A 26,055-nucleotide genomic window follows, 5' to 3' on the forward strand; every position below is an offset into this window, starting at 1 on the left:
GGTAAATTACACAATATTCAAGAAATTGGTTCTTTATCGAAGACTTTAAAGGTGTTCCACAAGGTTTTGTTCTAGGATCAATTTTATTTGAAATGTGTGTTTAGTAATTTTGTACAACCTGTAATGTATTTTATGCACATGATGCTGGTTTGATAGTTGTACTGAAAACCAAGTCAAAAATAAATAAAATATCCTCTGACAAAAGAGTCTTGTTGCAAGAAATTGCAGTCAATTATCTTTTAATAGCCACAGGATAGCATGTCTGGTGAGCAGAATTGTGGTGGCCTTTCTTTTTTCTTTTTTTTTTTTTGGGTCCCGATTCAAGTCAACAACATTGTGATCATAGCTACTGTTTTACTCAGCCATGATTATCTGTGAGGTTTGCAGAAGCTGGAAGCAACATTGCTGGAGCTCTGACTTTCATCAACAGCTACATGAGGCCTGAAGAGAGGGTGATGAATATAAGGCCTCGATTTGGGTGCCAAATATACCCAATTCAAAATATGAATCTTCAACTGGAGTTGCAAACCCTGATGTTTTATTCGTTCATCCCCACATGATGATGAAGACACATGTCAGGTACATCTTAAAGGCTCAAGGATGCTTCATCACTCCAGATTTTCTGCAGTATTTGCAAAAAACTTTTATTCAGCACTTACATATAATTGCTTGATTTTGACTAATGACTGCTTTATCACTGCTATTTACAGGATGATGAGGTTCTTATGTTCTATTTTCCATGATTATTCTAATGTTTGTGCTGGTTGCTGACGATACTATATGTATCTTTAACTAATGATCATGATTGGTCTGTCCTCATATAGAAATTCTTTGTGCCTATTGACTAACACAAAATGATTCTATAAATAGTCGTATTCAAAAGTTTCAGGACCCTTGAAAAGAAGGGGAGAAGAAATTGCAGTCAATAATCTTTTAATAGCCACAGGATAGCAAGTCTGGTGAGCAGAATTGTGGTGGCCTTTCTTTTTTTCTTTTTTTGGGTCCCGATTCAAGTCAACAACATCGTGATCATAGCTACTGTTTTACTCAGCCATGATTATCTGTGAGGTTTGCAGAAGCTGGAAGCAACATTGCTGGAGCTCTGACTTTCATCAACAGCTACATGAACCCCTACATGAACATGTTTGTATTTCCACATGTTGTGAATATGAGGTAAATGTGTTGAAAAGGAATGTTTTTACTGTTTTTTTCACCTTTACTTTTTTTGCAGTCTTGGCATTTATAAACACAAGGAACTAAGTTAATAAAGACATTCATGACATTTTGACATTTTGATTAATGACTAGGCTTTCCTACAGATACTCCTTATAGTTTCTTCAGAAACAATAAGTTGATCTGTGGTAAATGGCACGTTATTTTGTAAAATTGTATGTCTTTTAAGGTGTTCCATAAGGTTCTGTTCTAGGATCAATTTTGCATCTATATTTAAAAAAATGAACAAACCTGTAATGCATTTGTAAACATATAATGCTGGTTTTCTAGTTGTACAGATGACAGTCTTTAACACCTATCATCTTTAACACCTACAGAAGAAATGTCAGCTTCTCTGAAGCCACATCCTCTGTACTTATAGGAAGTACATTATGAGCACAATATGATTATACCTCCATGCTGTGTGCTATGTTAAGAGATTATGACTAAGCATAATTTTAGTCTGGAGTTCCACAACTTTGTGAGATACTTGAGCAAACCTCCTAATGTACGTATTTGTTTATCTTGACTGTGAAGCATCTGAGCTCCTCCAACATCACACTGCCCACCATAGAGAGTAACTGCGACTACTAGTGTTAGGCCATCAGTTCTTAAATTGTGGGAAAAACATTTATACAATACTATAATGGTAATTTCTAGCACCTATATGGGATATTAGTAGTATGTTAGCCCTGTGTTAATGGCAGTTGAACATTTTTGTCTGTTCTAGATTTAACATGAACATTTGGAGCTTGTAAAGGACATTTCATGTTTTATTTGAAACTTGTAACATACATATATTTGACCTTGTTGCATTTTTACAGTGACTACCTTTGCAGAGATCTAGCTTAGAGCTGCTTCCAGTGTTTTCAGTTTCTAGCAACTGACTCATCTGGTTAGACAGTTGCAGTTAGTCTAACCTGGTTACAGTATCTTTTTACAGAGATACAGATATAAACTACTGCTGTTTTTCCACAGTCAGTGACATACATAGGATTTCCAATAGGCCCAAAGTGAGGATTTTTGACATTAAATTAGTCCCACCCACTGGAGATCAAAACATGATATGTTGATTTCATGGTCAGTTGCTAATTAAGGTTAATTATGGTTATTCTGACATGTAAGGCCTCCAATCCATCCTGCAGTCTTGAAAATTAGCCAAGGGAAAGCTTAGCTGTATCTACCTAGATAACATGAAAGAACAAAATTCTTTTTTTACAATTTGGCATCACAGGCCTGAAGAGAGGGTGATGAATATAAGGCCTCGATTTGGGTGCCAAATATATCCAATTCAAAATATGAATCTTCAACTGGAGTTGCAAACCCTGATGTTTTATTCATTCATCCCCACATGATGATGAAGACACATGTCAGGTACATCTTAAAGGCTCAAGGATGCTTCATCACTCCAGATTTTCTGCAGTATTTGCAAAAAACCTTTATTCACCACTTACATATAATTGCTTGATTTTGACTAATGACTGCTTTATCACTGCTATTTAGAGGATGATGAGATTCTTAGGTTCTATTTTCCATGATTATTCTAATGTTTGTGCTGGTTGCTGACGATACTACACTGCTCAAAAAAATAAAGAGAACACTTAAAAACACAATATAACTCCAAGTAAATCAAACTTCTGTGAAATCAAACTGTCCACTTAGGAAGCAACACTGATTAACAATCAATTTCACAGCTGTTGTGCAAATGGACTAGACAACAGGTGGAAATTATTGGCAATTAGCAAGACACACTCAATAAAGGAGTGGTTCTGCAGGTGGGGACTACAGACCACTTCTCAGTACCTTTCTGCTTTCTGGCTGATGTTTTGGTCACTTTTGAATGTTGGTGGTGCTTTCACACTCGTGGTGACATGAGACGGACTCTACAACCCACACAAGTGGCTCAGGTAGTGCAGCTCATCCAGGATGGCACATCAATGCGAGCTGTGGCAAGAAGGTTTGCTGTGTCTGTCAGCGTAGTGTCCAGAGGCTGGAGACACTACCAGGAGACAGGCCAGTACACCAGAAGACGTGGAGGAGGCCGTAGGAGGGCAACAACCCAGCAGCAGGACCGTTACCTCTGCCTTTGTGCAAGGAGGAACAGGAGGAGCACTGCCAGAGCCCTGCAAAATGACCTCCAGCAGGCCACAAATGTACATGTGTCTGCACAAACGATTAGAAACCGACTCCATGAGGATGGTATGAGGGCCTGACGTCCACAGATGGGGGTTGTGCTCACAGCCCAACACCGTGCAGGACGCTTGGCATTTGCCAGAGAACACCAGGATTGGCAAATTCGCCACTGGCGCCCTGTGCTCTTCACAGATGAAAGCAGGTTCACACTGAGCACATGTGACAGACGTGACAGAGTCAGTCTGAAGACGCCGTGGAGAGCGATCTGCTGCCTGCAACATCCTTCAGCATGACCGGTTTGGCAGTGGGTCAGTAATGGTGTGGGGTGGCATTTCTTTGGAGGGCCGCACGGCCCTCCATGTTCTTGCCAGAGGTAGCCTGACTGCCATTAGGTACCGAGATGAGGTCCTCAGACCCATTATGAGACCATATGCTGGTGCGGTTGGCCCTGGGTTCCTCCTAATGCAGGACATTGCTAGACCTCATGTGGCTGGAGTGTGTCAGCAGTTCTTGCAAGATGAAAGCATTGAAGCTATGGACTGGCCCGCCCGTTCCCCAGACCTGAATCCGATTGAGCACATCTGGGACATCATGTCTCGCTCCATCCACCAACGGCACGTTACACCACAGACTGTCCAGGAGTTTGCGGATGCTTTAGCCCAGGGCTGGGAGGAGATCCCTCAGGAGACCATCTGCCACCTCATCATGCCCAGGCATTGTAGGGAGGTCATACAGGCACGTGGAGGCCACACACAATACTGAGCCTCATTTTGACTTGTTTTAAGGACATTACATCAAAGTTGGATCAGCCTGTCGTGTGTATTCAATAGTTGTATTCAAAAGTTTCGGGACCCTTGAAAAAATACATATTTTATTAATTTTCGAGGTGAAAAGAAAATGCAAACTCTGCGGCAAACTGTTAAGAAAAATCTGCAAATGTTAATACATGCTTACAATATATTAGATGAACTTAAAAAAAAAAACTAATTCTTGCATAACAGTTTGGATAGCCCTCCATTTGGACAATTCCAGAGTGTAATTTATCTGACTCTTCAAACTTTTCACTAACACTCAACAAACATGGGAAAATAAAGTTACCTTATGCTTACAAAGCAAGAGAAGGCTGTAAAATTGTATTAAAACATGTCCAGCTTGCAGTGTCCACTGTGCAAAATATTATTTGGAAGTGGCAGGGGAATGGCAGTGAAGGAGAACTGTGGGATCAAAGCAGAATCTGGAGACCAAGATAGAACTCTGCATGCATGCTGTCCAAAAAGGCAAAGCAAAACCCCTACATGACAACAAACAATCTGCAGGAAGGTTCAGCTTACCTTGAAGGTTCAAGCACTGCTTGTACAAACATAATCTGTATGGAGAAGTCATCAGAAGGAAACCCTAACTGCAACCTCACAAAATTCCACAAATGAGACATGCAAAACAACATCTAAATAACAACAGGTGTTTGGAAACATGCACTGTAGAGAGATGAATTAAAAATGGAACTCTTTGGCCACATCATTTGATGAAAAGAGCGCCAACTGTTAAGTATGGGGTGGATCTATTAAGCTTTGGGGTTATGTGGCAGCTAGGAGCACAGGAAACATTACATTACATTCATTCTGACAATATGATTTCTGAATTTCTGTTTATGTTCCACATAAACATCAGAACAATGTCTGTGCTGACGTATTCATTTCAGACTCCCACTTCTGCAGGTATCTGCACTACCAGTGACTGTGGCTATGAAGTATCTCAGCTGCTCTAACAGCACACTACCCAATGATATCCAGGACTGGAGGGCTGCTGGTACCAGCCTCCTAGATTTGGCTAGCCTGAGGCTATGTAACAGGTCAATACAGTTAACCCATATTGCTCCTCTGCACATCTAAATTGCATTACTAGACCAATAAGTAAACGTTAGTCAATGGAGAATTATTCAATATAAGCTAATTTTGCATATGCAAACCTGTTCTCAGCAATAACAGCATCACTATGAACTCTATTACTGTAAATCCTGGAGTGTTCTCATCAACTGTTCCAGAAGCAGCCTCAACAACTTCTGAGCCTGAACCATGCAGCAGCTCAACTGCTCTAGTAGTTGCCAGCTGACTGATGACTTTCCAATATTTGTAGCTGTTTGTGCTATATTGGGACTGGGCTTTGTGCTGGGGGTCCCTGGGAATCTATCAGTGCTGGTGATTCTCATAAAATGCTTGAAGGAAAACAACTTCACCTTCAGGATGATGCTGAGCCTGGCGGTATCGGATCTGCTGATTTTACTTCAGCTGCTGGTGTGGATGTGGGCTGCTCTGCATGGCTGGGTCTTCACTTCTGCAGCATGCAAGATCATCTCCTACACTGAATACTGGTGCATCTACTGTAGTGCACTGTGTGTGGCTCTGATGAGTGTTCAGAGGTACTTGCAGGTTCTGCATCATCTTAAATGGGCTCAACTTGGAACCAGAGGAGAGAACAGCCTTTTGTGTGGAATATGGATCCTGAGTGAAGTGTTCGCTTCATATGCTCCTGTTCAGCGTGATGTAGGATGCGAGCAATATGGATTTCAGAACTGTTACCAGCACTTTAGGAACAAGACAGAGCAAGTGGCAATATCACTATTTGAAATACTAATATTTGTGATGTGCTTCTTCTTGCTGGTTCACTTCTACTATCATCTCTACTGAGGAGTTAATGAGTCATGTTTCTCTAGCAGCAACAGAATGACAAAACTGGTAACGAGAATCGTTGTGACATTCTTTATCTTCAATTTCCTGGTTCCCATCACCAACATCTTAATTATCATTGCAATTTTTCTTAATAATCAGAATTTTTACAAAAAGGCAGACCTTTGTGGCAATGTAGCCAGAGCGCTGATATTCATGAACAGCTGTGTGAATCCTTTAATGTACACATTCTCTTTTAGAGGGCTGCAGACGGACTGACCGAGGACATGCAAAATAGCATGTGTAGGTTCCTCTGATGTTGCCCTTCAACAAAAATTTATTACATCTGGTCTGCTTGTTCTGTTTATATTAAATATATATTTGAAAAACTTTTCTCACTTAGGTAGACTCTACTGGGTGATTCAAAATGATTGATTTCGCTTGTAAATTATTGCAGATCAATGCAGGAAGTTGTAAATGGTTTAAGTGAGCATAAAGTTTATTATGTAATTTTACAAATGCTCAATACGAACCTCCTCCAGCTGTACGGCAGCATCAATGCCATAGTCAAATTCTCAATTAAGCATGTCAGGTGTCACTGCACTCATGGCTCTTTCCATTTGTTTTTGGAGATCATCCAGTGTTGTGAAACCAACAACGGACGCTGTGAGCTGTTGGTAGTTTACTGCCAACAAAAATCTCGTTGCACATCTTTGATGGATTCACTCTTATTGAAGAGGATAACACAATATGCTTTCTGCTCAGAGGTCGCCATCTCCTTGCCAGTAGAGTGAAGCTGTTATAGCTGCAAAGGGTGGGCCGACATCATATTAAACCCTATGGATTAAGAATGGGATGTCACTCAAGTTCATATGCGTGTGAAGGCAGATGAGCGAATACTTTTGGCAATATAATTGGTTTTGGACATACGTAAAATGAGGAGAACCAATTCATAGGAACAGATAATTATACTTTAAACCATTGATGATAAAAGAGGAAGAGGATGACCAGTTGATGGATGGGGACAATCAGAGGAATCATGAATCATCCATTCAGAAGCCTAAAGACTCAAATGGAAGACAGGATATTCTGGAGGAACATTGTCCATTTCATTGGCAGGAGTCCAAAACTGACTTGATGGAGCTAAATACATAAAATGAATTATATGCCTTTCTCTGGAATCATCTGTGTCCTAAAACATTTTTGTGACATCACGTTTTTCAGAGAACAACTGCTGCTGTACTTCTATATGTGTTCTATGAGGCTGATAAAAATGTTAATTTGGAGTGTTATTTAATATAGCCTCACTTTTGCATATGCAAACCTGTACTCAGGTTATTATAGCATTGCCGTGACTGCTATGAATGCACATCCTGCATAGTTCTTTTCAGCTGTGCCACCAGCAGCCATATCAGTTGCTCTAGACCATGAGGCAGGTCAACTGCTCCAGCACTTCCCAGCTCACTCATGTCTTTCCAGTAAATGCAGCCACTAGTGCTGTTATGGGGCTCTGCTTTGTGCTGGGGATCCCTGGGAATATAGCAGGGCTGAGGATTCTTGGCCAACACTTGAGGGAGAACAGCTTCACTCTTAGAATAATGCTGAGCCTGACGGTGTCGGATCTGCTGATTCTCCTTCCCCTGCCGGTGTGGATCTGGGCTCTTCTGCACTACTGGATCTTTGGCCCTGTTGCATGCAAGATCATCTCCTACATTGACTACTGGAGCATCTATTGTAACACATTGTGTGTAACTTTGATGAGCTTTCAGAGGTACATGCAGGTGCTCCATCCTCAGAAATGGGCTAAACTTGGAACCAGAGGAGAGAGCAGCCTTTTGTGTGGAATATGGATCCTGAGTGGACTCTTGGCATCATACGCTCCAGTTCAGCGTGACGTGGCATGTGATCAATACGGAGTCCTGTACTGTTACCAACACTTTAGGAATGATACAGAAAAAGTAGTCACTTTAATCCTGGAAATGCTACAATTTTGGATGTGTTTCTTCTTGCTGGTTTTCTTCTACTATCGTCTTCACCGAGGGGTCAATCAGTCACCTTTCTTTAGCAGTAACAGAATGACAAAGCTGGTGACGAGAATCGTCGTGTCATTCTTCGTCTTCTATATCCTGGTTCCCATCGCCAACATCTCGATTATCACTGCAGTGTTTCTGAAGAATGAAAATCTGTTGGAAACTGTAGAACTTGTTGGTAAAGTGGCCAGAGTTCTGACATTTCTGAACTGCTGTGTGAACCCTTGTCTGTACACTTTCTCTCTTAGAAGGCAGCAACATACCAGTTCTGTGACAGAGAACACTTAGGTCAGACATTACAAAGCAGAATGCATGAAGGTGCATGTTCTAGGATAAATCATGTGTGTAAGCATAACGTTTTGGTTACATTTAGTCTTTATTGCTCATTCAGTTCAGTCTGGTCTCTGATCTTGACTATGCACATTCTCTGAAAGAAGTGACCTAAAACCACGAACCAACTTATAAAACATCTTAAACAATATGTATTTAAAAAGTGCTGTTGTACTCAAGTTTGGCCTCGAGACACTTTTTTATTATCTTGGGCTTGTCGGTAGTATTTGTCATTGGCCTCGGCCTTGAATCTTGCCAAATTTAATCTCTTTACTCATGTCATTATACTGAATTTCACAATTCCGTAAGTTATGGGTTCCTTCCTGCTGTTTCATGATGTTCTAATTGAAAAAGATTATTTAAATGTCTGTACCTCAAACATGTACCCTGGGGTTTTTGCTAGTATTTATCCTGATTAAACTGAAGTTATTTTAAAACATTCTGTGGAACATCTAGCTGAGTTAACAAAGCTAGATACATTTATCACTGTCTGAGGAGCCTAATTCAAATGTTTGTTTAAACGATAGTCTAAATATGTTTTTCTACATATGACAGCCTTGCAAAATGTTTAGCCTAATGTTTCATCAACTGATTGTTGTTAAATATACTCAAAGGCACACATTTGCACAAGGCACAATAGCTAACAGTCTTCATAATTTAATATTGCTAATTTAAATTGGTCAGTGATGTTGGGCAGAGGGCTTGGGTTTTCAGTAGTTTCCAACTTCTACCTACCCACCAAAGCCTATCTACAACCACATCTCAGAAAAAGTTGGCATGGTAGGTTAAATTAAATTTGAAAAGTTTGAGAATTTTTTTTTACCTACATTCCATTGAAAACAAAACAGAACATTATTTGATGACCCTGACTTTTGACTTGTTGCTGGTAACAGTCTGGATGGTCCTTTTCATCTTCACCAGAGCACACAGAGTCCATTTCTTGCAAAAAAGACCTGAAGATACTGTCTTGTTTGCCTGACCACAGTACATGTTTCTACCATGTGATGGTCCATCTTACATGCCTCTGAGAGGTCGAGGGTGCTTCATGGTTGACATAAGGCTTCCTTTTGGCAAAGTTTGATAGGCACTTGTGGATGCAACTATGCATTGTAATACTTGACAAGTGGTTACATTGCTTATAGATGAATAACATGTAGTGCTGTCTGAGGGACTGGAGAGCTCAGTTATTCAGCTTATGCTTGTATACTTATTGTTTATGCAGTGAAATTCCTTGAATCTTTTAATTATTTTATGCACCATAGAGGGTGAAATATCCAAATCTCTCCCTATCTTTCCTTCAAGAACACTGTTTTTAAACATTTCAAACATTTGAAGGCAAACAGGCGGTCTTCAGCCCATCTTTGCTCTTAAAGGACTAGACTTTTCCTGGGTGATGCTTTTGTAACAAATCATGATTATAATCACCTGTTGGCATCAGCAGTTTAAAAACACATCATTATTTAATCATTGTTCCTCGCTGCTAGATCTTAATTTCCCAGACCCAAATTTTTGGAACATGTTGTAGGCCTGAATGGCAGGAATTTATGTATTTTCACAAAGATATGTTGACCAGGCAAAACAAGAAATATCTTGTGTTCATAAGGTCAACAATGAAATACAAGTCCAAGTACATTTTGGAAAACATTGTGTCCTTTTTTTATCTGCATTTTCCATACTGCCCCAGCTTTTCATGGTTTGGAATGTACAACAGAATAATGACCAAAACACACCTCAAAATCCACCATGAACAACTTCAGGGAATGTAAGCTGAAGCTTTTAGAATGATCCACAAATCCAAACATAAATTGCAAAAGAGTTTTTAGGCTTTTTTAGCTTTTTTTTAGGCTGTCATCTCTGGCAAAGGTGTTGCTAAATACTGTCTTAGTAATAAGAAACTTACTGTGGCCATTTTAATTCGCTTTTGTTCTCTTTCTCTTTTCCTGTTTCCAACAGAACATCACTTTTGCATATGTAAATTCATACGGAGGAAACATACGAAAAACAAACGTGAATAGTTCCACATAAAACACCAGATTGATGTCTCTGCTGATGTCGTCTGTGTCTCAAATTCTCACTTCTGCAGGTATATCTGCACTACCAGTGACCACACCAGCATCTAACCATGACTATGAAGTATCTCACAACAGCACACTGCCTACCAATGTCCGGATAGAATACACAGTGACCGGTAGTGTGCTGAGGGTCTCTGGTGATTTAAGTGTACTAGTGTCTCCAGCAAGGTGCTTGGAGGAGCATGATAGAATGAAGACAATTACTTAAAGATTTGTAATTTTATAGCTCGCTCTATAGAAGTAAAGATCTCTCTCATTTTAAAAAATTAAAAATAAAATCAAATGAAAAAAGTTAATTTAAGTTAAATTAATTTAAATTCACAGCAAGTTGAGCCCAGATATGATAGACCAGTTTTTTGAATAAGCTGTAGACTGGAGGGTTAGTAGTACCAGGTTCCTACAACCCCAATTCCAATGAAGTTGGGACATTGTGTAAAGTATAAATAAAAACAGAATACGATGATTTGCAAATCCTTTTCAACCTACATTCAATTGAATACACTACAAAGACAAGATATTTAATGTTCAAACGGATAAACTTTATTGTTTTTTGCAAATATTCACTCATTTTGAATTTGATGCCTGCAACACGTTCCAAAGAAGTTGGGACAGGGGCAACAAAAGACTGGTAACGTTGAGGAATGCTGAAAAAACACCTGTTTGGAACATTCCACAGATGAACAGGTTAATTGGAAACAGGTAAGTGTCATGATTGGGTATAAAGGGAGCATCCCTGAAAGGCTCAGTCGTTCACAAGCAAGGATGGGGCGAGGTTCATGAGCAAATAGTCCAACAGTTTAAGAATAACGTTTCTAAACGTGCAATTGCAAGGAATTTGGGGATTTAATCATCTACAGTCCATAATATCATCAAAAGATTTAGAGAATCTGGAGAAATCTCTGCAAGTAAGCAGCAAGACAGAAAACCAACATTGAATGCCCGTGACTTTCGATCCCTCAGGCGGCACTGCATTAAAAACCCACATCATTCTGTAACGGATATTACCACACGGACTCAGGAACACTTCAGAAAACCACTGTCAGTGAACTCAGTTTGTTGCTCCATCTACAAGTGCAAGTTAAAACTCTGCCATGCAAAGCGAAAGCCATATATCAACAACACCCAGAAACGCCGCCGGCTTCTCTGGGCCTGAGCTCATCTGAGATGGACTGACGCAAAGTGGAAAACTGTCCTGTGGTCTGACGAGTCCACATTTCAAATTGTTTTTGTGTGTCCTCGTTGTGTCCTCCGGGCCAAAGAGGAAAAGGACTGTCCGGATTGTTATCAGCGCAGAGTTCAAAAGCCAGCATCTCTGATGGTGTGGGGGTGTGTTAGTGCCCATGGCATGGGTAACTTGCACATCTGTGAAGGCACCATTAATGCTGAAAGGTACATACAGGCTTTGGAGCAACGTATGCTGCCATCCAAGGAATGTCGTTTTCAGGGACATCCTGCTTATTTCAGCAAGACAATATCAAGCCACATTCTGTACGTGTTACAACAGCGTGGCAAGTGGCAAAGAGAGCAAGTACTAGACTGAAGTTGTACATCAAGCAAGAATGAGAAAGAATTCCACCTACAAAGCTTCAACAATTAGTGTCCTCAGTTCCCAAGCGCTTATTGAGTGTTGTTAAAAGGAAAGGTGATGTAACACAGTGGTAAACATGCCCCTGTCCCAACTTCTTTGGAATGTGTTGCAGGCATCAAACTCAACATGAGTTTATCCATTTGAACATTAAATATCTTGTCTTTGTAGTGTATTCAATTGAATATAGATTGAAAAGGATTTGCAAATCATTGTATTCTCTTTTTATTTATGTTTTACAGAACTTCATTGGAATTGGGGTTGTAAATGTGAGTACCCTGAGGTTGTGCCATTTGCAAAGTCTAGACAAATGGTACCTGTAGTTAAACATAGGTAGGTGAGTTGTTGAGTATAGCCTCATTTTTGCATATGCAAACCGGTACTTAGGTCTTACAGCATCACCATGACAGCTATAACTGTACATCCTTCAGTGTTTTCTTCAGTTGTGCTGGCAGCAGCCAAATCAGCCAAACCCTCAGCCATGAAGCAGCTCAACTGCTCCAGTTGTTCCCAGCTTTTCTGTACACATTTCGTCTTAGAGGGCAGCAGTGTTGCAGTTCAGTGACAGATGACACAAAGAATAAGAGATTTTTCTTTGGATGCTGTGTTAATGCAGTCATAGTTGTCTGTATGACGAGTCAAATACAACCCTTTAGCTAGTAATAATGAGTACATTGTAGGCTATTTTTAATTCTTAAACTGATCAGAACTTTTTGGGGAGAGTGAAATCCTTGACCTATGAAAGAGCCATCTCCAGGCTCTGGGGTGTCTGGATGGAAAACCAATTGTTTATGGCCGTTTAACACCCTCAATCCCCACCTACTCTCATCTCAAACAGTCCTACTTTTGACCCAAAGGTCTGGAGACTTTCCCTCTTTTTTTCTTTTGACTAACATTTTAAGTGTAACTTAATGGAACCTCATGCCACCCTTTTTAAACACCTTCAGGAGACCTTCGGCCATCAACAGAATACATTTTGGATACAAATAAATTAAGATCTCCCCCACAAAGAGAAAGACATCTGGCCCTAAAAAAGATGTAAGAGGCCAACATAGCACCACCAATAAACCTGGGCAGAGGGGCTAATGGGCATCACAAGTCCCCTTAGCATTTAGAAATTCTTGAGCATTGTAAATTCCTTAAGGGCTTTGCTAGATACTGAACATTTAAACTGCTTCATCCTGTGCTCTCACAAACTTTGAAACAGCAGTCTTGATCAAATGTTAAACCAAATGACTCTTTTTAATCAAACTGTGAAGAATACCTCTGTGACCGTCAAAATGCTACCTTGTCAGGAATGAATTAATCCTTGCCGAAGGTGGATTAAAGCTAAACTCTCTACACTTAAGTTATTTTGATTCTTGAATTGTAACCTTGTTTTATTAATCTAGGTTATTTTGTTGATCTTTGATAATTTGTAACTGTGTTCATATAATTCATGTAATTATTTTTCCTTTTCTGTAGTTTGAGAAATATGCAATCCACACATTTCTTTGGTTCAAAGTTGAATCTTTAATCTCTTCTTTCAAGTCTTCATGTAGTTTGTTAGAAGTAGGATCATAAGGTTTATAGCTTGTGTGACTATATATGTACTTTAAGCATAGTTTCTGCCAGCATATCTACACAAATATTGATGATGATGTACTCATTTGTTTTACTTGAGCAGCCGAGCAGACACAGAAATTGCATATTCATTATATGAAACCAACCAAAGCCTTTTCCCCACCTTGGCTCTACCTCAGCTCCACCTTAACTCTGCCTCTCAAAGTTCCACTTTTAAAACAAAAGCAGGATGTTCTCGTCAGTTGGTCGAGGAGTCACGAGAAGAGAGAGACAACATGTGACTGCAACAAAGAAGTCTGGCCGTGTTTTTCAGTTCTGTCGATTCATTTTGAAAGTCCAATTGGCAACGATAGGTCAGATAATTTAAGAATAGAAAGAGAAGCAAGCATAGCACTGACTGAAATGCATCAAAAGAGTCTGTTCCAAGGGGCCTTGTGTAAAGTCGTGACCGACTGCACCAACTATCAACCACTGCTGAAGAGCTGCTTCCATCACCAGAGACCAACTGGAGCCAATGGGAAGCTTGCCTCGCCATTCTGGTCTGGTCAGATGCTTCGCACCTGAGGTTAACTCTTCTTTGACTTTGCATTTGACCTACAGACCCTTCTAAAGCCCATGCGAGCAGGCAGCTTCTCTTCCTTGACGCAGCATACACAGTACCACAGCTCAGTTTATTATTATTATACGTGCTGCTCAAAAACCATATCATTTAAGGTTTCAGCTAATTAGTCTGTTGGTTCTCTGCCTTTAATACCTCTGGTTTCTCTTCAGAACTGGGAGTCTAATATTTAGTCTCTATACACCTTTTGTAATCCATCATTTAGTGCTTATGTACTTCTATCTATAAATAACCCTTTTATTAAAACTATTATTTGGCTCTGTGGGTGTAATTGGTTAATACAAATGTTTGTCTGATCCCTGGACCACAATTAAACCCTTACTTGAAATGAATTAAGTGGGAAATCTGGTGCTTTCAGTGGCTTTGTCCTGCTACAGCATGAAAGGTGGTTTTCTTTTCATGTTTGTCTAAAAGTCTGATAACATAAGAGATTTTTCTTACTTCTTACTTCGATGCTGTGTTAAGGCTGCTGTGTTGTCTGTATGACATGCTAAATTCAACCATTAGTGAACACATGAAAGGTGAAGTGGTTTTCTTTTCATGTTTTGTCTAAAAGTGTGTTTTGTCTCCTACATCCATCTCAAATGAGACCTATCAGACCTGCTTGGAAAATTTCAATTTTGAGCTGTTAACTAAAATAAAAATCAAACATCTAAAGTTTATCAGTTTTGTAGAAAAAACTAATGAAATAGTTTGCTGCCCCTTTTTCCCCCCAAAAAATCAACAAAGCGTCATTTGGCCAGGGGTGCCCTAAGTTTTGTGTACAACTTATATACAATATGTTATCATATAATGTATAACTGGAAAAAACAAAGAAATTCTGTTTGAATATGTGTATATATTTTATGTTCAATGTAAAACATTGAAACAAACGAACAGATATGCTTTCTGAGTGTCTATCAGTGCAGCCTGCAATGACACACATTACCACAGCTCTGTTGTTGATTTTTCTTTGATTTTTCAACTTCCTCACATACGCACTTTTTTCTCTTTTGATTCTATCATTCATCAGAACTCGTACAGGAACTAACCATTGTAATTCATTTTGTTTACCTGGTTGGCCTTATTTCCAAGATATCATCACTTTTGCATATGTAAATTCAGAAACAAATAAGGAAACAAATGTGAATAATTCCACATAAAACACAACAATATCTCTGCTGTAGAAATGTACTTCTCTGTAATGTTTGTGCTGTGACTGTATTTAGAATATTCTTCTGTCTATTCTTGTTTGTCTTTCTCACCTGTCACTTGTCACGTATAGGCTGAGCCTAATCTTGGTATCGGTCCTGCTAAGAAAACTGCATTAGCCCAGTGATTGATGGGCTAGGTGTCTGGTACCTGCAGGCAAAAAAATAAACCATTTATCCAGACATCAGACTGGTCCGCTGGTTAATTTAGGGTTTGGATTCTTCAAATGGTGCCATTATCCGGACTGGACATCTCATCTCTATGCTGTAGGTGAGTGCCCATTTCGAAGCAAACCCTGAAACCAATAGGTTATCCTCCTTTTGTTGACGAAACAGAGGGGAAGACCATGGTAGTGTTGCAGTAAGCCCATGGCAGGAGGAAAGTGTACGACACGGAGGGGTGGGAGGGTGGCACCTGATTGGTCTGATAATGTTTTCATTGTCAGCGTGGAAGAACAGTTATACAAACATATAGACTCGGCTAGTTTGGACAAATACTACCAAAAGAAAGTGCCTGTTCATTCAGTTAAAATATGGTCCCTAGATGAGAAGCTAAATATGTCATTCTGGCAAACCAGTAGAGAGCAAACTCATAGAGCATGTCTTAATGAATGCTGCATCCAAGGCAAAATAGGCCTGTGGAAGTAAAAACGTAAGGAAAAGTTGATAGTTTAAAATAAGTCTGGAACAACCCCAGTGACTGGGATTAACTCCCTGGTAAGATTAGGGTTGAGTTTCAAATACAACTGAAGTTGTGTTTAAAAGCCCAAAGTAGCGCTGGCTTCTGCCCTGTACTGGGGTCTGTGCAAGTTTTATGGTTTCATGGTGGCACTAGGTGTCAATCAGTTCATGGGGCAAGGTCTTATAGTTTTATGCCTAAATTGGTGCAAATCTCTTACAAGTTGTGGCCAAGGGTGTTGTTTCCTGACCAAGTCCCTCACCTATATATAGACAGACTTTTGATAGCTCCCTAAAATGCAGAGGAACCTAAACATGACTTGCTAGATTTGTTAGAATATCTACCTTTGTTAGGACACTAAGCCTTAGAAGAAAAAAGCTTAATCAATCCTCTGTTCACTATTTTGGACAGCTGGTCTTACAGGCTCGGGAATCAATTTTTCCTGACTTTTGTGCCACAGTATGTGTTATTTTATGACCTGATATGTTAGCACAGCTGCAGTCTTTTTGTGGGGTTATGCAATTACTGACAACCTTGAATTGAGGTTTATGCAAAAATCTGCTTAACCAGTGTACGATCTAGCTAAAACAGAAAATCCGAGTTTTACTGATGATCAGCAGTGAGTTTTCATTCTCTTAAACGTGCAGTATGCAGTGCCCTAGGTCTAGCGAACATGGAACTACTGTTCACACGGTGTGTTTCAGCATCACTATGGTTTGTGTCTGGCTGTTTAACTCAACCTCAAGGTGACAAAGAGAGGTCTATGTTTTATTACTCTGCTAAAATAGACATGGTTATGCTTGGAATGTCACCTGCCTGAGAGCAACCCAGGCAAACTATTCGTGTGGTTTTAGCTGTTGCTCCTATTTTATGGATCATGTTCTCACTGAAATGTCCACACTGAGTTTCCTCTTTGCTCTTACAGGACAAGATCGTTTCAGAGACAGCACAAAGGTGGAGTAGCTTTAACTGGCCCTAATTTAGTTATCAAAAAGGGTACCTGTAAATGTTATTTGCAGTCATTTGGTGCAGTTGGAAAATGATTCAGCTGATGATGACTGTAAAACGCTGGTTTCTTGCTCTGTGCAAAGTATGTATGGAAAACGCCTTTGCCAAATGCTGATGTTGGGGTAAACGCTGATGGTCCAGTATGACGACAGACGACACACAGGGTGGGCTGTCACAAAGCAATATGTAGAAATAGCTATAGGTAAATTGTGGGATAACCTGTGTTCTTACTAAAAATATTTTAAAAGCGAAAGTCTTATTATGGCGCCGCGGTGGTGTGGTGAGTAGCGCTGTCACCTCACAGTGAGGAGGGCCTGGGTTCGATTCCTCGGCCAGGTGACCAGGGTCCTCTCTGTGTGGAGTTTGCATGTTCTCCTTGTGTCTGCATGAGTTTCATCTGGGTTCTCCAGTTTCCTCCCACAGTCCAATGACATGCAGTCAGGTCAACTGGACATGCTAAATTGTCCCTGGGTGTGAGTGACTGTCTGTGTCTGTCTGCCCTGCGATGGACTGGTGACCTGTCCAGGGTGTATCCTGCCTTCTGCCTGATGACTGCTGGGATAGGCTCCAGCACCCCCCGCGACCCTGAGGGAGAATGGCTTAGACATGGGAGTGAAGATTTTCCTAATTCCCCTTTGTGGCTAGGCCTCCCTCACTCCCACCAGAGGCCAGGACCCCTGTTAAAGCAAAGCTTTACACAAGGGCTTATGACATGGTTTGTGTAATAAGAACACGATACTGCTGCTGTGTCTGTGTTTTATTTTAGAACATGCCAGAGCAGACCTGAGACAGTGACGAAGAAACAGGACATGAAACGGGTTCCTGATTTGTGGTCGAAGAACTGACATCAATGCCTATCTAGGTCTCTTGACTCTGCCCTGCAAGCTGTTTGGACACATAATTGCGTGCTCCCTCTGTTCTGGAAGAGAAGACGGCTACCACTGCAACAAGCTGTGTGATAAAGGACTTTTTATAGCAAAAAGGGAATAAAGAATGATGAAATCTGTAGTTTTCATGAGCATTCTGACAATAGCTTTTGCAGGCATGATGGAGGATCAGGTACCTTAGGAGGTGATGGTTGTTTGTTTGTCATGCATTATTGCTATTATGTGATTCCAAGGTTTAATATCTCTGCACAAGCTTTATGGACAGATCAGTTCGTTTCTAAAACCATGAGAATAATAGCAAATGATGGTAGATGGTATAAGTGATGATGACTGGTCGATGTCTGAAGTCAAATAGAGCCACCTATTATAATCCAAATGCTGATAGCTCCTGGATTGTTGGCCGGCAGTATACGAGTTGGCAATACTAATTACAACTTTATAGTTCATAGCTATAAAAATTGTAGCTATTGTTATTTATGCTTGCCTCAAATTACTTTGTGTTTAAGGACTAAACTACACCAGCATAGGTGTTCCTTATAAACATGAAAACATTTAATTTACCCAATTTGCCTGTGTGTGAACTGAAGGGAAAGAGATCCATCTTTAGGATGTATAGAAAGGGGGAAATTCTGGCCACATTTCTCCATAAGAGGAAAGGATAGATTGATTACACTGTGAGAACATACATTTCAGAGTAGGCTCTAAGGGGTAATGTAGAAATGTACTGCTCTGTAAAGTGTTTAGTGTTGTTATGTCATTATATTCAGTATTGTGTGTTCTGTACTGTAACTGTTTTTAGAACATTCTTCTGTCTATTCTTGTTTATCCCTACATGGTCATGTCTTGTCATGTTATAGGCTGAGCCTAATCTTGGCATCAGTCCTGCTATAAAACTGTATCAGCCCAGTGTCTGATGGGCTGGCTAGGTGTCTGGTACCTGCGTGCAAACGAATAAACTTCACTTCTCCAGACATCAGACTGGTCCCGTGGTTCAGTTAGTATTTGGATTCTTCACTGCTGATGTCTTCGTCTTAAACTCTCACTTCTGCAGGTACATCTGCACTACCAGTGACCACACCAGCATCTAACCACAACTTTGAAGTATCTCAGCTGCTGCAACAACACACTGCCCACCAGTGTCCAGATGGAATACAGAGTGACCAGTAGTATACCGAGGGTCCCTGGTCACATAAGCATACTGGTGTTTCCAGTGAGGTGCTTGGAGGAATATGGTATCAGAGTGACAGGAGGGTTGGTAGTACCAGGCTCCTAGTTGTGACTGACCTGAGGCTGGGCTATTGGCTAAATCACTTAACCTTTATTGTCCATCTAGACCAGGGATTGGCAACTCAAATGTTAAGAAGAGCCATTTTGTCAAGTTTTTAAAAAAATCAAACCACCTTGGGAGCCACAACACATATGTCCACTTTATAGTGATGTTATAAAGTAATGTTTCACCATCGTGGCGGTAAAAATGTTTCAGAATGTGCTAGTTTACTAGTATAGGCTAAAAAAATCTAATATAAATGAAAACCTAGACATACTTTGCTCTGCTTTAGCTCAGCTATAGCTGCTTTTCTCGCATCTTAGGCAGGAAACTTTCCGCAAAAGTGGAATAGTTTCTTGCAAAATGTCTGTTAACATTTGACTTTTTACCAGGCTGACCTCAGCTTCTCATTCACAGCTTCTTGTTCAGTTTTTCCTGCTCCACCTTAAATGAGGCACCACAATGTGGCTAACTGTTGTTTCATTTAAGATGTAATGTAAAAATTCAAACAAGAAGTAGAAAAAGCAGAAAATATATTTTTAACAGTAAAAGTTCTAAATATAATATTATTTTCAGTATTTAGTTCACTCTTCACCTTTATTACTCATTTTCAGTTGTTCATAGATAAAATGCTTCATGCAACACTGGCTGCCGCGCTCTCTGTGATCAAACTTAAACCATTCAGCATCACTTTTTCAGCAGTCATTATATGGCATTTATGTGAATATTGCCAAAAATGTAAGAATAAAAACTATTTAAATTTAAACAATTTCTTTTCATGGAATGACTCAAATGTGTTGCAGTATAGAAATGTGGAGAAGGGGTCGCTTCTAAGACTGGAGATGGAAAACAGTGATGTAGAACATGCTTGGAAGGCTTTGGACTTTTTCTTCATATACATTCAAGTTACTGGAAGTGATGGGAAACAATCTCTGCTGTTCGCATGCTCACAAATTTTATATAATAAAACACAAATTTACACAAATACTTCATTAAGTAAATGAATCCTCAGGTGAGCTTGGACAACTGTATATTTGGATAACCATATCCATTCATAACCCATGCTAGCAAGTTCACACTCCCAATGCCAACTAAGACTAAAATCTCAGTCAGAGAAATTCTGTATGAAAATACTATTAAACTTCCAAATGACACCACATTTGTGCCAAATCTAGAAAAGCAGATATTTTTATTTGCTAAAGTTGTGCTCAGTTTTGTGTTGTGGGAAGAAAGAAAAAAAAACATATTTTGAATTTTCCACTTGATTTTCTCTTTGATTGTGCCATCTGTAGTGGCCATTGTACTTCTGCTGTTTTGCCAGGTCAGCATCACTTTTGCATATACAAATTTATATAGAGGAAACAAACCAGGCAAGAGTCAAAGAACAGTATGTTTATGGTTTACAGTCTAGAAGTTTGGCCTGTCTTAAAGGGCCACTCTGGCCAAAGTAAAAAAAATGAAATCATTGATAAATGCACTGTAAAGATGTCTACTTGTAAACATGTTTTATTTATACTTACCATTTACATTTTGAGAATACAGATTTACATATGCAAAAACTTTGTTGAACCACCAATGTTTTCTGTATGCAGACCTGTGTGGAATTATAGCACTGAATGCTGTGACTGAACACATAAGCTCAGGAACCCTGCCTCTGTATATTTTCATCCTGTAACTTTGACGGCACACAGCTTCTAATCTTAAACCATGAAGCAGATCAACTGTTTCATTAGTTCCCAGTTTAACGATGCCTTTCCTGTGTGCATAGCCAGCAGTGTTGTTATGGGACTGTCCTTTGTGCTGGAGGTTCCTGGTAATCTGTCAGTGTTGAGAACCCTCGTCTGACGCTTGAAGGAGAACAGCTTCACTATTACACTGACGCTGAGCCTGGCAATATCAGATCTGCTGAATCTCCTTCCCCTGCCGATGTGGATCTGGACTACTGTAGTGCACTGTGTGTGACTCTGATGAGCGTTCAGAGGTACATGCAGGTGCTACATCATCACAAATGGACTAAACTTGGAGCCAGAGGACAGATGAGCCTTTTGTGTGGAATATGGATCCTGAGTGGAGTGTTGGCTTCATATGCTCCTGTTCAGCGTGACGTAGGATGTGACCAGTATGGATTCCACTACTGCTACCAACACTTTAGGACACTTTAGTCTTTGAAGTATTGCTTTTTGTGGCCACTTTCTTCTTGTTTTCTTCTACTGCTCTCTTTACAGAGGGGTTAATGAGTCACCTGTCTTTAGCAGTAACAGAATGACAAAACTGGTGACGAGAATTGTCGTGGCATTCCTCACCTTCATTATTCTCATTCCCACTGCCAACGTCTTATTTATCATTGCAGTGTTACTCAGAAATCAAAATCTGTCCAAAAAGGCAGACCTTTCTGGCACAATGGCCCGAGCTTGAGCATTTCTGAACAGCTGTGTGAACCCTTTTCTCTACACATTCTCTCGTAGAGGGCAGCAACATAGCAGTCCTGTGATGGAGAGCTCCCAAATCAAGCACTGTAAAATGATGTGTGAATACTTCCTCTCATAGACATTGTACATTTCAGCATAAGTGTGTTACACCTGGGCTACACTGCTTGTTCTGTTTAAACTAAATACAATAAAATACACATTTTTCTTACTGACTTTTACTTTGATCAGGGCCATGCAGAGGCCCTTAGAGGGGCAGGTGGTTGAAGTTGAAACATTAAGATTTACAAACAGCAATACTACAGCAATATTCAAGCAGGACATAAGTAGGAATCTTGCAACATGACATTTACATTTTTACATTTACAGCATTAGGGTTTTAAATCTGATGTGTGCAGCTACAGGAAGCCAGTGAAGGGAGCACAGCAGTGGGGTGACATATAATGACATACATCATATTGCATGGTTAGATTGTCATACATCAAGATGCATTACATTTATTTTAAGATATCTTCAGTTATCTGCCCTGTAATGGACTGGCGACCTTTCCAGGGTGTTTGCTGCCTCCTGCCCAATGACCACTGGGTGTGTGTGTGTGTGTGTGTGTGTGTGTGTCTACCTTCAGTTAACCTTCAATATCCATAACATTACAATCAAATCAAAATATCATCACAATTAAAACTGCACTATGTAAGATTTTCTGGGTTAAAATGGGAAAAAGTAGCATTACTGAATTAAGAGAAATAAAGACATGCCAAAATATGGTGGCTGTGCACTGCTATGGGTCGCCCTGTAAAGCCTGGAATAGTAATTTAAAAGTCACAGGCATCGTGTCAGATTTTGAAGACAATTTCATGCGTCTTTGTGAATTAATGTCACTTAAACAGGCTTGATGTTTGGGTCACAAAAGCAAAATCAACATTATACTGATGAAGATATGATGACAATAGTAAATAATTCATTTACATTCCCAGAAGATACGTCCTTCACCAAGTTTTGACTAAGTTCTCTTTGAATACTCTTTCAGAGCACTCACAATGATCAGATTCCTTTGCTCTGGAAGGGGTTTGAAGCACAACTGGCAGTTCCACATGTTGTGTTCAAGTACACATTTCCACCAGTGCAGTTTCCAAATTCCCCAAAGTTACATACACTAGCTTTAAGAATGATAGTTTCCCTGAAAATGCTGAGATACTTCTTTTAAACTCTGAGTTGTTAATGTTGATTCACCACAGCAGCTGATAAAATGTGAGCAAAAAAGGACAAAGCACACAAAGAACACATGGGTTAATGGGGTTAAACCTGTTACCACAAGGCATAAAAGATTAGTTTTGTGGATGAGAGAAAACAGTAGACACTGACAGCGAGGCCTTCAGTATGCCTTAGATGACCACAAATGATTCATGGCAAAACAGAGAAGCATGAAAAGGCTTATTATCTGTGCCTGCTGGTCTTAAGGCTTGAGCTGATGTGGTAAAAGCAATTAATCCATTATGTCAATACCCATTTGAAGTGAGTGATGATTTGGATGACTCAGCAAAGACCAGCTTTTAGCATGTCAGCTAAAATTCTGTTTTTGTTCTAAAGCTGCTACAGACCTTTCGTAGGATGATTTTACTGCACATGGTTTATTCAGTCAAATGAACTAAGCTAAACCACTAATGAAATGAATCCCCTTTGATACGCCTGTCTTTATTGAAAGTATGTGTGTTTATCTGATGACAGTATTGTGACCCAGAATGATAAGTGCTTTAGAAAATATGTGTATGTGAGATTAGCTGATGATGAGGTTTACCACACTGCAAAAGCTATACTACCAAAGCTGACTTTTCACAGATTTTTCAAATATACTGAAGGCAAATCCATAATCGTAAAGCAAGACAAGACAGACTAATAAACCCACACTATATATATATATCGCTGCTGTCGGAAGAAAACCTCCTATCTCTAAAATGATCACTTTACAGGAGAAGGAAAAAACCTATGAGGAATGAAGGTCAGTAGAGACAAGACAGAATACATGTGTGTGAATGAGAGGGAGGCAGGTGGAAAGGTGAAGATGCAAGGAGTAGAGGTCGTAAAGGTGGATGACTTCAAATATCTTGGGTCAACCATCCAGAGCAATGGACAGTGTAGAAAAGAGGTGAAGAAGAGGGTGCAGGCAGGATGGAGTGGGTGGAGATGGGTGTCAGGGCTGATGTGTGACAGAAGGATAGTAGCAAGAGTGAAAGGGAAGGTTTACAAGACAGTAGTGCGTCCTGCTATGATGTATGGTTTGGAGACTGTGGCTCTGTCTAAAAGACAGGAGGCTGAGCTGGAGGTGGTGGAGATGAAGATGCTGAGATTTTCGTTGGGAGTGACAAGGATGGACAAGATTAGAAATGAGCAGATCAGAGGGACGGTGAAGGTGGAGCAGTTTGGAGATAAAGCCAGAGAGGCCAGGGTGAGATGGTTTGGACATGTGTTGAGGAGGAATAGTGGATCTATTGGTCAAAGAATGTTGGAGATGGACCTGCCGGGCAGAAGGAGAAGAGGTAGACCTCAGAGAAGGTTTATGGATGTAGTGAAGGTGGACATGGAGATGGTTGGTGTAAAAGTAGAGGAGGCAGTGGATAGGGCAAGATGGAGGCAGATGATCTGCTGTGGCAACCCCTAAAGGGAGCAACCGAAAGAAGAAGAAGATATGATTTCTTTTATAGTGAAGTTGAAAGAGTTAGATTTATTAGTTAAATATTTAATATATTAAAAAAAAACTTTCTTCAAAAATGTCTCACATTTTCATGTCACTACCAAAGCACGGAGCCTTGTTTTAGCCACATCCCTGTGTTTTAGAGCAGGAAGTGAAACTGCCAACTGTAAAGTCTGGTGAAGGAGGGATAATAGAGGGGCTGGCCTAGGCTCCTTGATTCCAGTGAAGGGAAAGCTTAATGCTTCAGCAGACCAAGACATTTTGGACAATTCTATGCTTCCAACTTTGTGAGAACAGTTTGGGGACAGCCCCTTCCTGTTCCAACCTGGCTGTGCCCCGAGTGCACAGAGCAAGGTCCATAAAGGCATGGCTGGGTGAGTTTGGCGTGAAACGACATGAAATAACTTGACTGGCCCACACAAAACCCTGACCTCAACCCCATCAAATACCTTTGGAATGAAGTAGAACCAAAGATAATAAGGTATCGGGTCACTCAAAGCAAAAGGATTTTAGTCTAAAGTCTAAGTCAGTTAATAGTCTAAAATGTTTTCATTTCCACATTTTGTAATGATGGGTAAAAAAAGTCCCTGTTGTTAATTATGTTGGAGTAGTATAGTGGTTAAACCTCTGCCTTCTACGCTATAGACTGGAGTTCAATCCCCCACCAGGGCAAGCACCCTACACTATAACAAAAAGAGTCCTTGGGCAAGACTCCTAACACTACCTTCGCCTACCTGTGTAAAAATGATCAACTTGGAAGTCACTCCGGATAAGAGCGTCAGCCATATGCTTTAAATGTAATTAGCTCAATCGCGCACTAAAAAAGAAACAAGACTAAAGTCAATTGAAGTTACAAAAATGAAATGATAAAAAAAATATATATATATCAAGCCCTTATGCTGCCTTATGGGCTGTCCCTCTTTGGTCAGATCTTGTAGGGAAGAGGCGACCAAGAAGTAAGGGACTGACTGGACATAGTGTGGTGGTAATACGTCTGCTGACTCATAATCGAGAGTTACTGGTTGTGTGATGTGAGGTGTGTCTGTGCTATTATCTCATTTAAATTTGACGTTATGGATTCATAAAATGACACAGTTCTGAAACAAATAGCACCTGAACCGCCACATGTTCCCAGTGAGAAGCCAGTGAGGACTAAATTCTCTCTTCTACAATGTTTCCAAACATGTTGATCATACATGCAACACATCAAACACACACGCACACAGACACTCAGCTGATTCACCAATATACCTGAAGGCCATGTTTTGATCTGTTTTTAATGGAGCGGCACAGCAAACAAGTCCAGACAAGTGCAGAGTAATTTGGCACATTCTAATTATGTTTGAATTCATTTTATTGCAACTAGTTTTAGCTTTTAACAGCAAAACATTAGCCTACCTGTGACAGCCTAGTTGAAAATTTCACTGGCCTGCTAAAAACTCTGTGCCTTGTATTTCTAAAGCCCATGGAGGAACTTAACCAATGTAGTTTGGTTAAAGAGAGAATTCAGGAAAGCAGAAAGGAAAGGGAGGCAGACTAAGTTACCTGCCCATTATGACATCTACAAAAATCTCCTAAAACTGTTAAACAATGAAATTAAGGTGGCATGGTCATCTTATCTTTCTAGCTTCATTAACCTAAAGGCAATCCTAAATTTCTTTTCTCCACAGCTGATAGACTGGTTAACCGTTCTGCTCAAGCC

General features: G+C 40.1%; 2 protein-coding genes and 1 pseudogene across 2 annotated transcripts; all 3 read left to right on the forward strand.

The window, feature by feature from the left end:
* The first annotated feature begins 5,417 nt into the window (after window positions 1-5,417).
* LOC108423566 (P2Y purinoceptor 4-like) lies at window positions 5,418-6,287 on the forward strand. The gene is given in 1 exon segment (XM_017690959.1): window positions 5,418-6,287. A coding segment is annotated over 1 exon segment (870 nt).
* A 1,148-nt stretch (window positions 6,288-7,435) lies between these two features.
* On the forward strand, window positions 7,436-8,807 carry LOC108423605 (atypical chemokine receptor 2-like). The gene has a single exon (XM_017691005.2). It carries the CDS (start codon window positions 7,436-7,438, stop codon window positions 8,324-8,326), a length of 891 nt encoding a protein of 296 aa, XP_017546494.1. The 3' UTR covers window positions 8,327-8,807.
* Window positions 8,808-20,945: 12,138 nt separating this feature from the next.
* On the forward strand, window positions 20,946-21,785 carry LOC119261865 (annotated as a pseudogene).
* The last annotated feature ends 4,270 nt before the right edge of the window (window positions 21,786-26,055 follow it).

Source organism: Pygocentrus nattereri, chromosome 20, assembly GCF_015220715.1.
Source record: "Pygocentrus nattereri isolate fPygNat1 chromosome 20, fPygNat1.pri, whole genome shotgun sequence".
Classification (NCBI taxonomy): domain Eukaryota; kingdom Metazoa; phylum Chordata; class Actinopteri; order Characiformes; family Serrasalmidae; genus Pygocentrus; species Pygocentrus nattereri.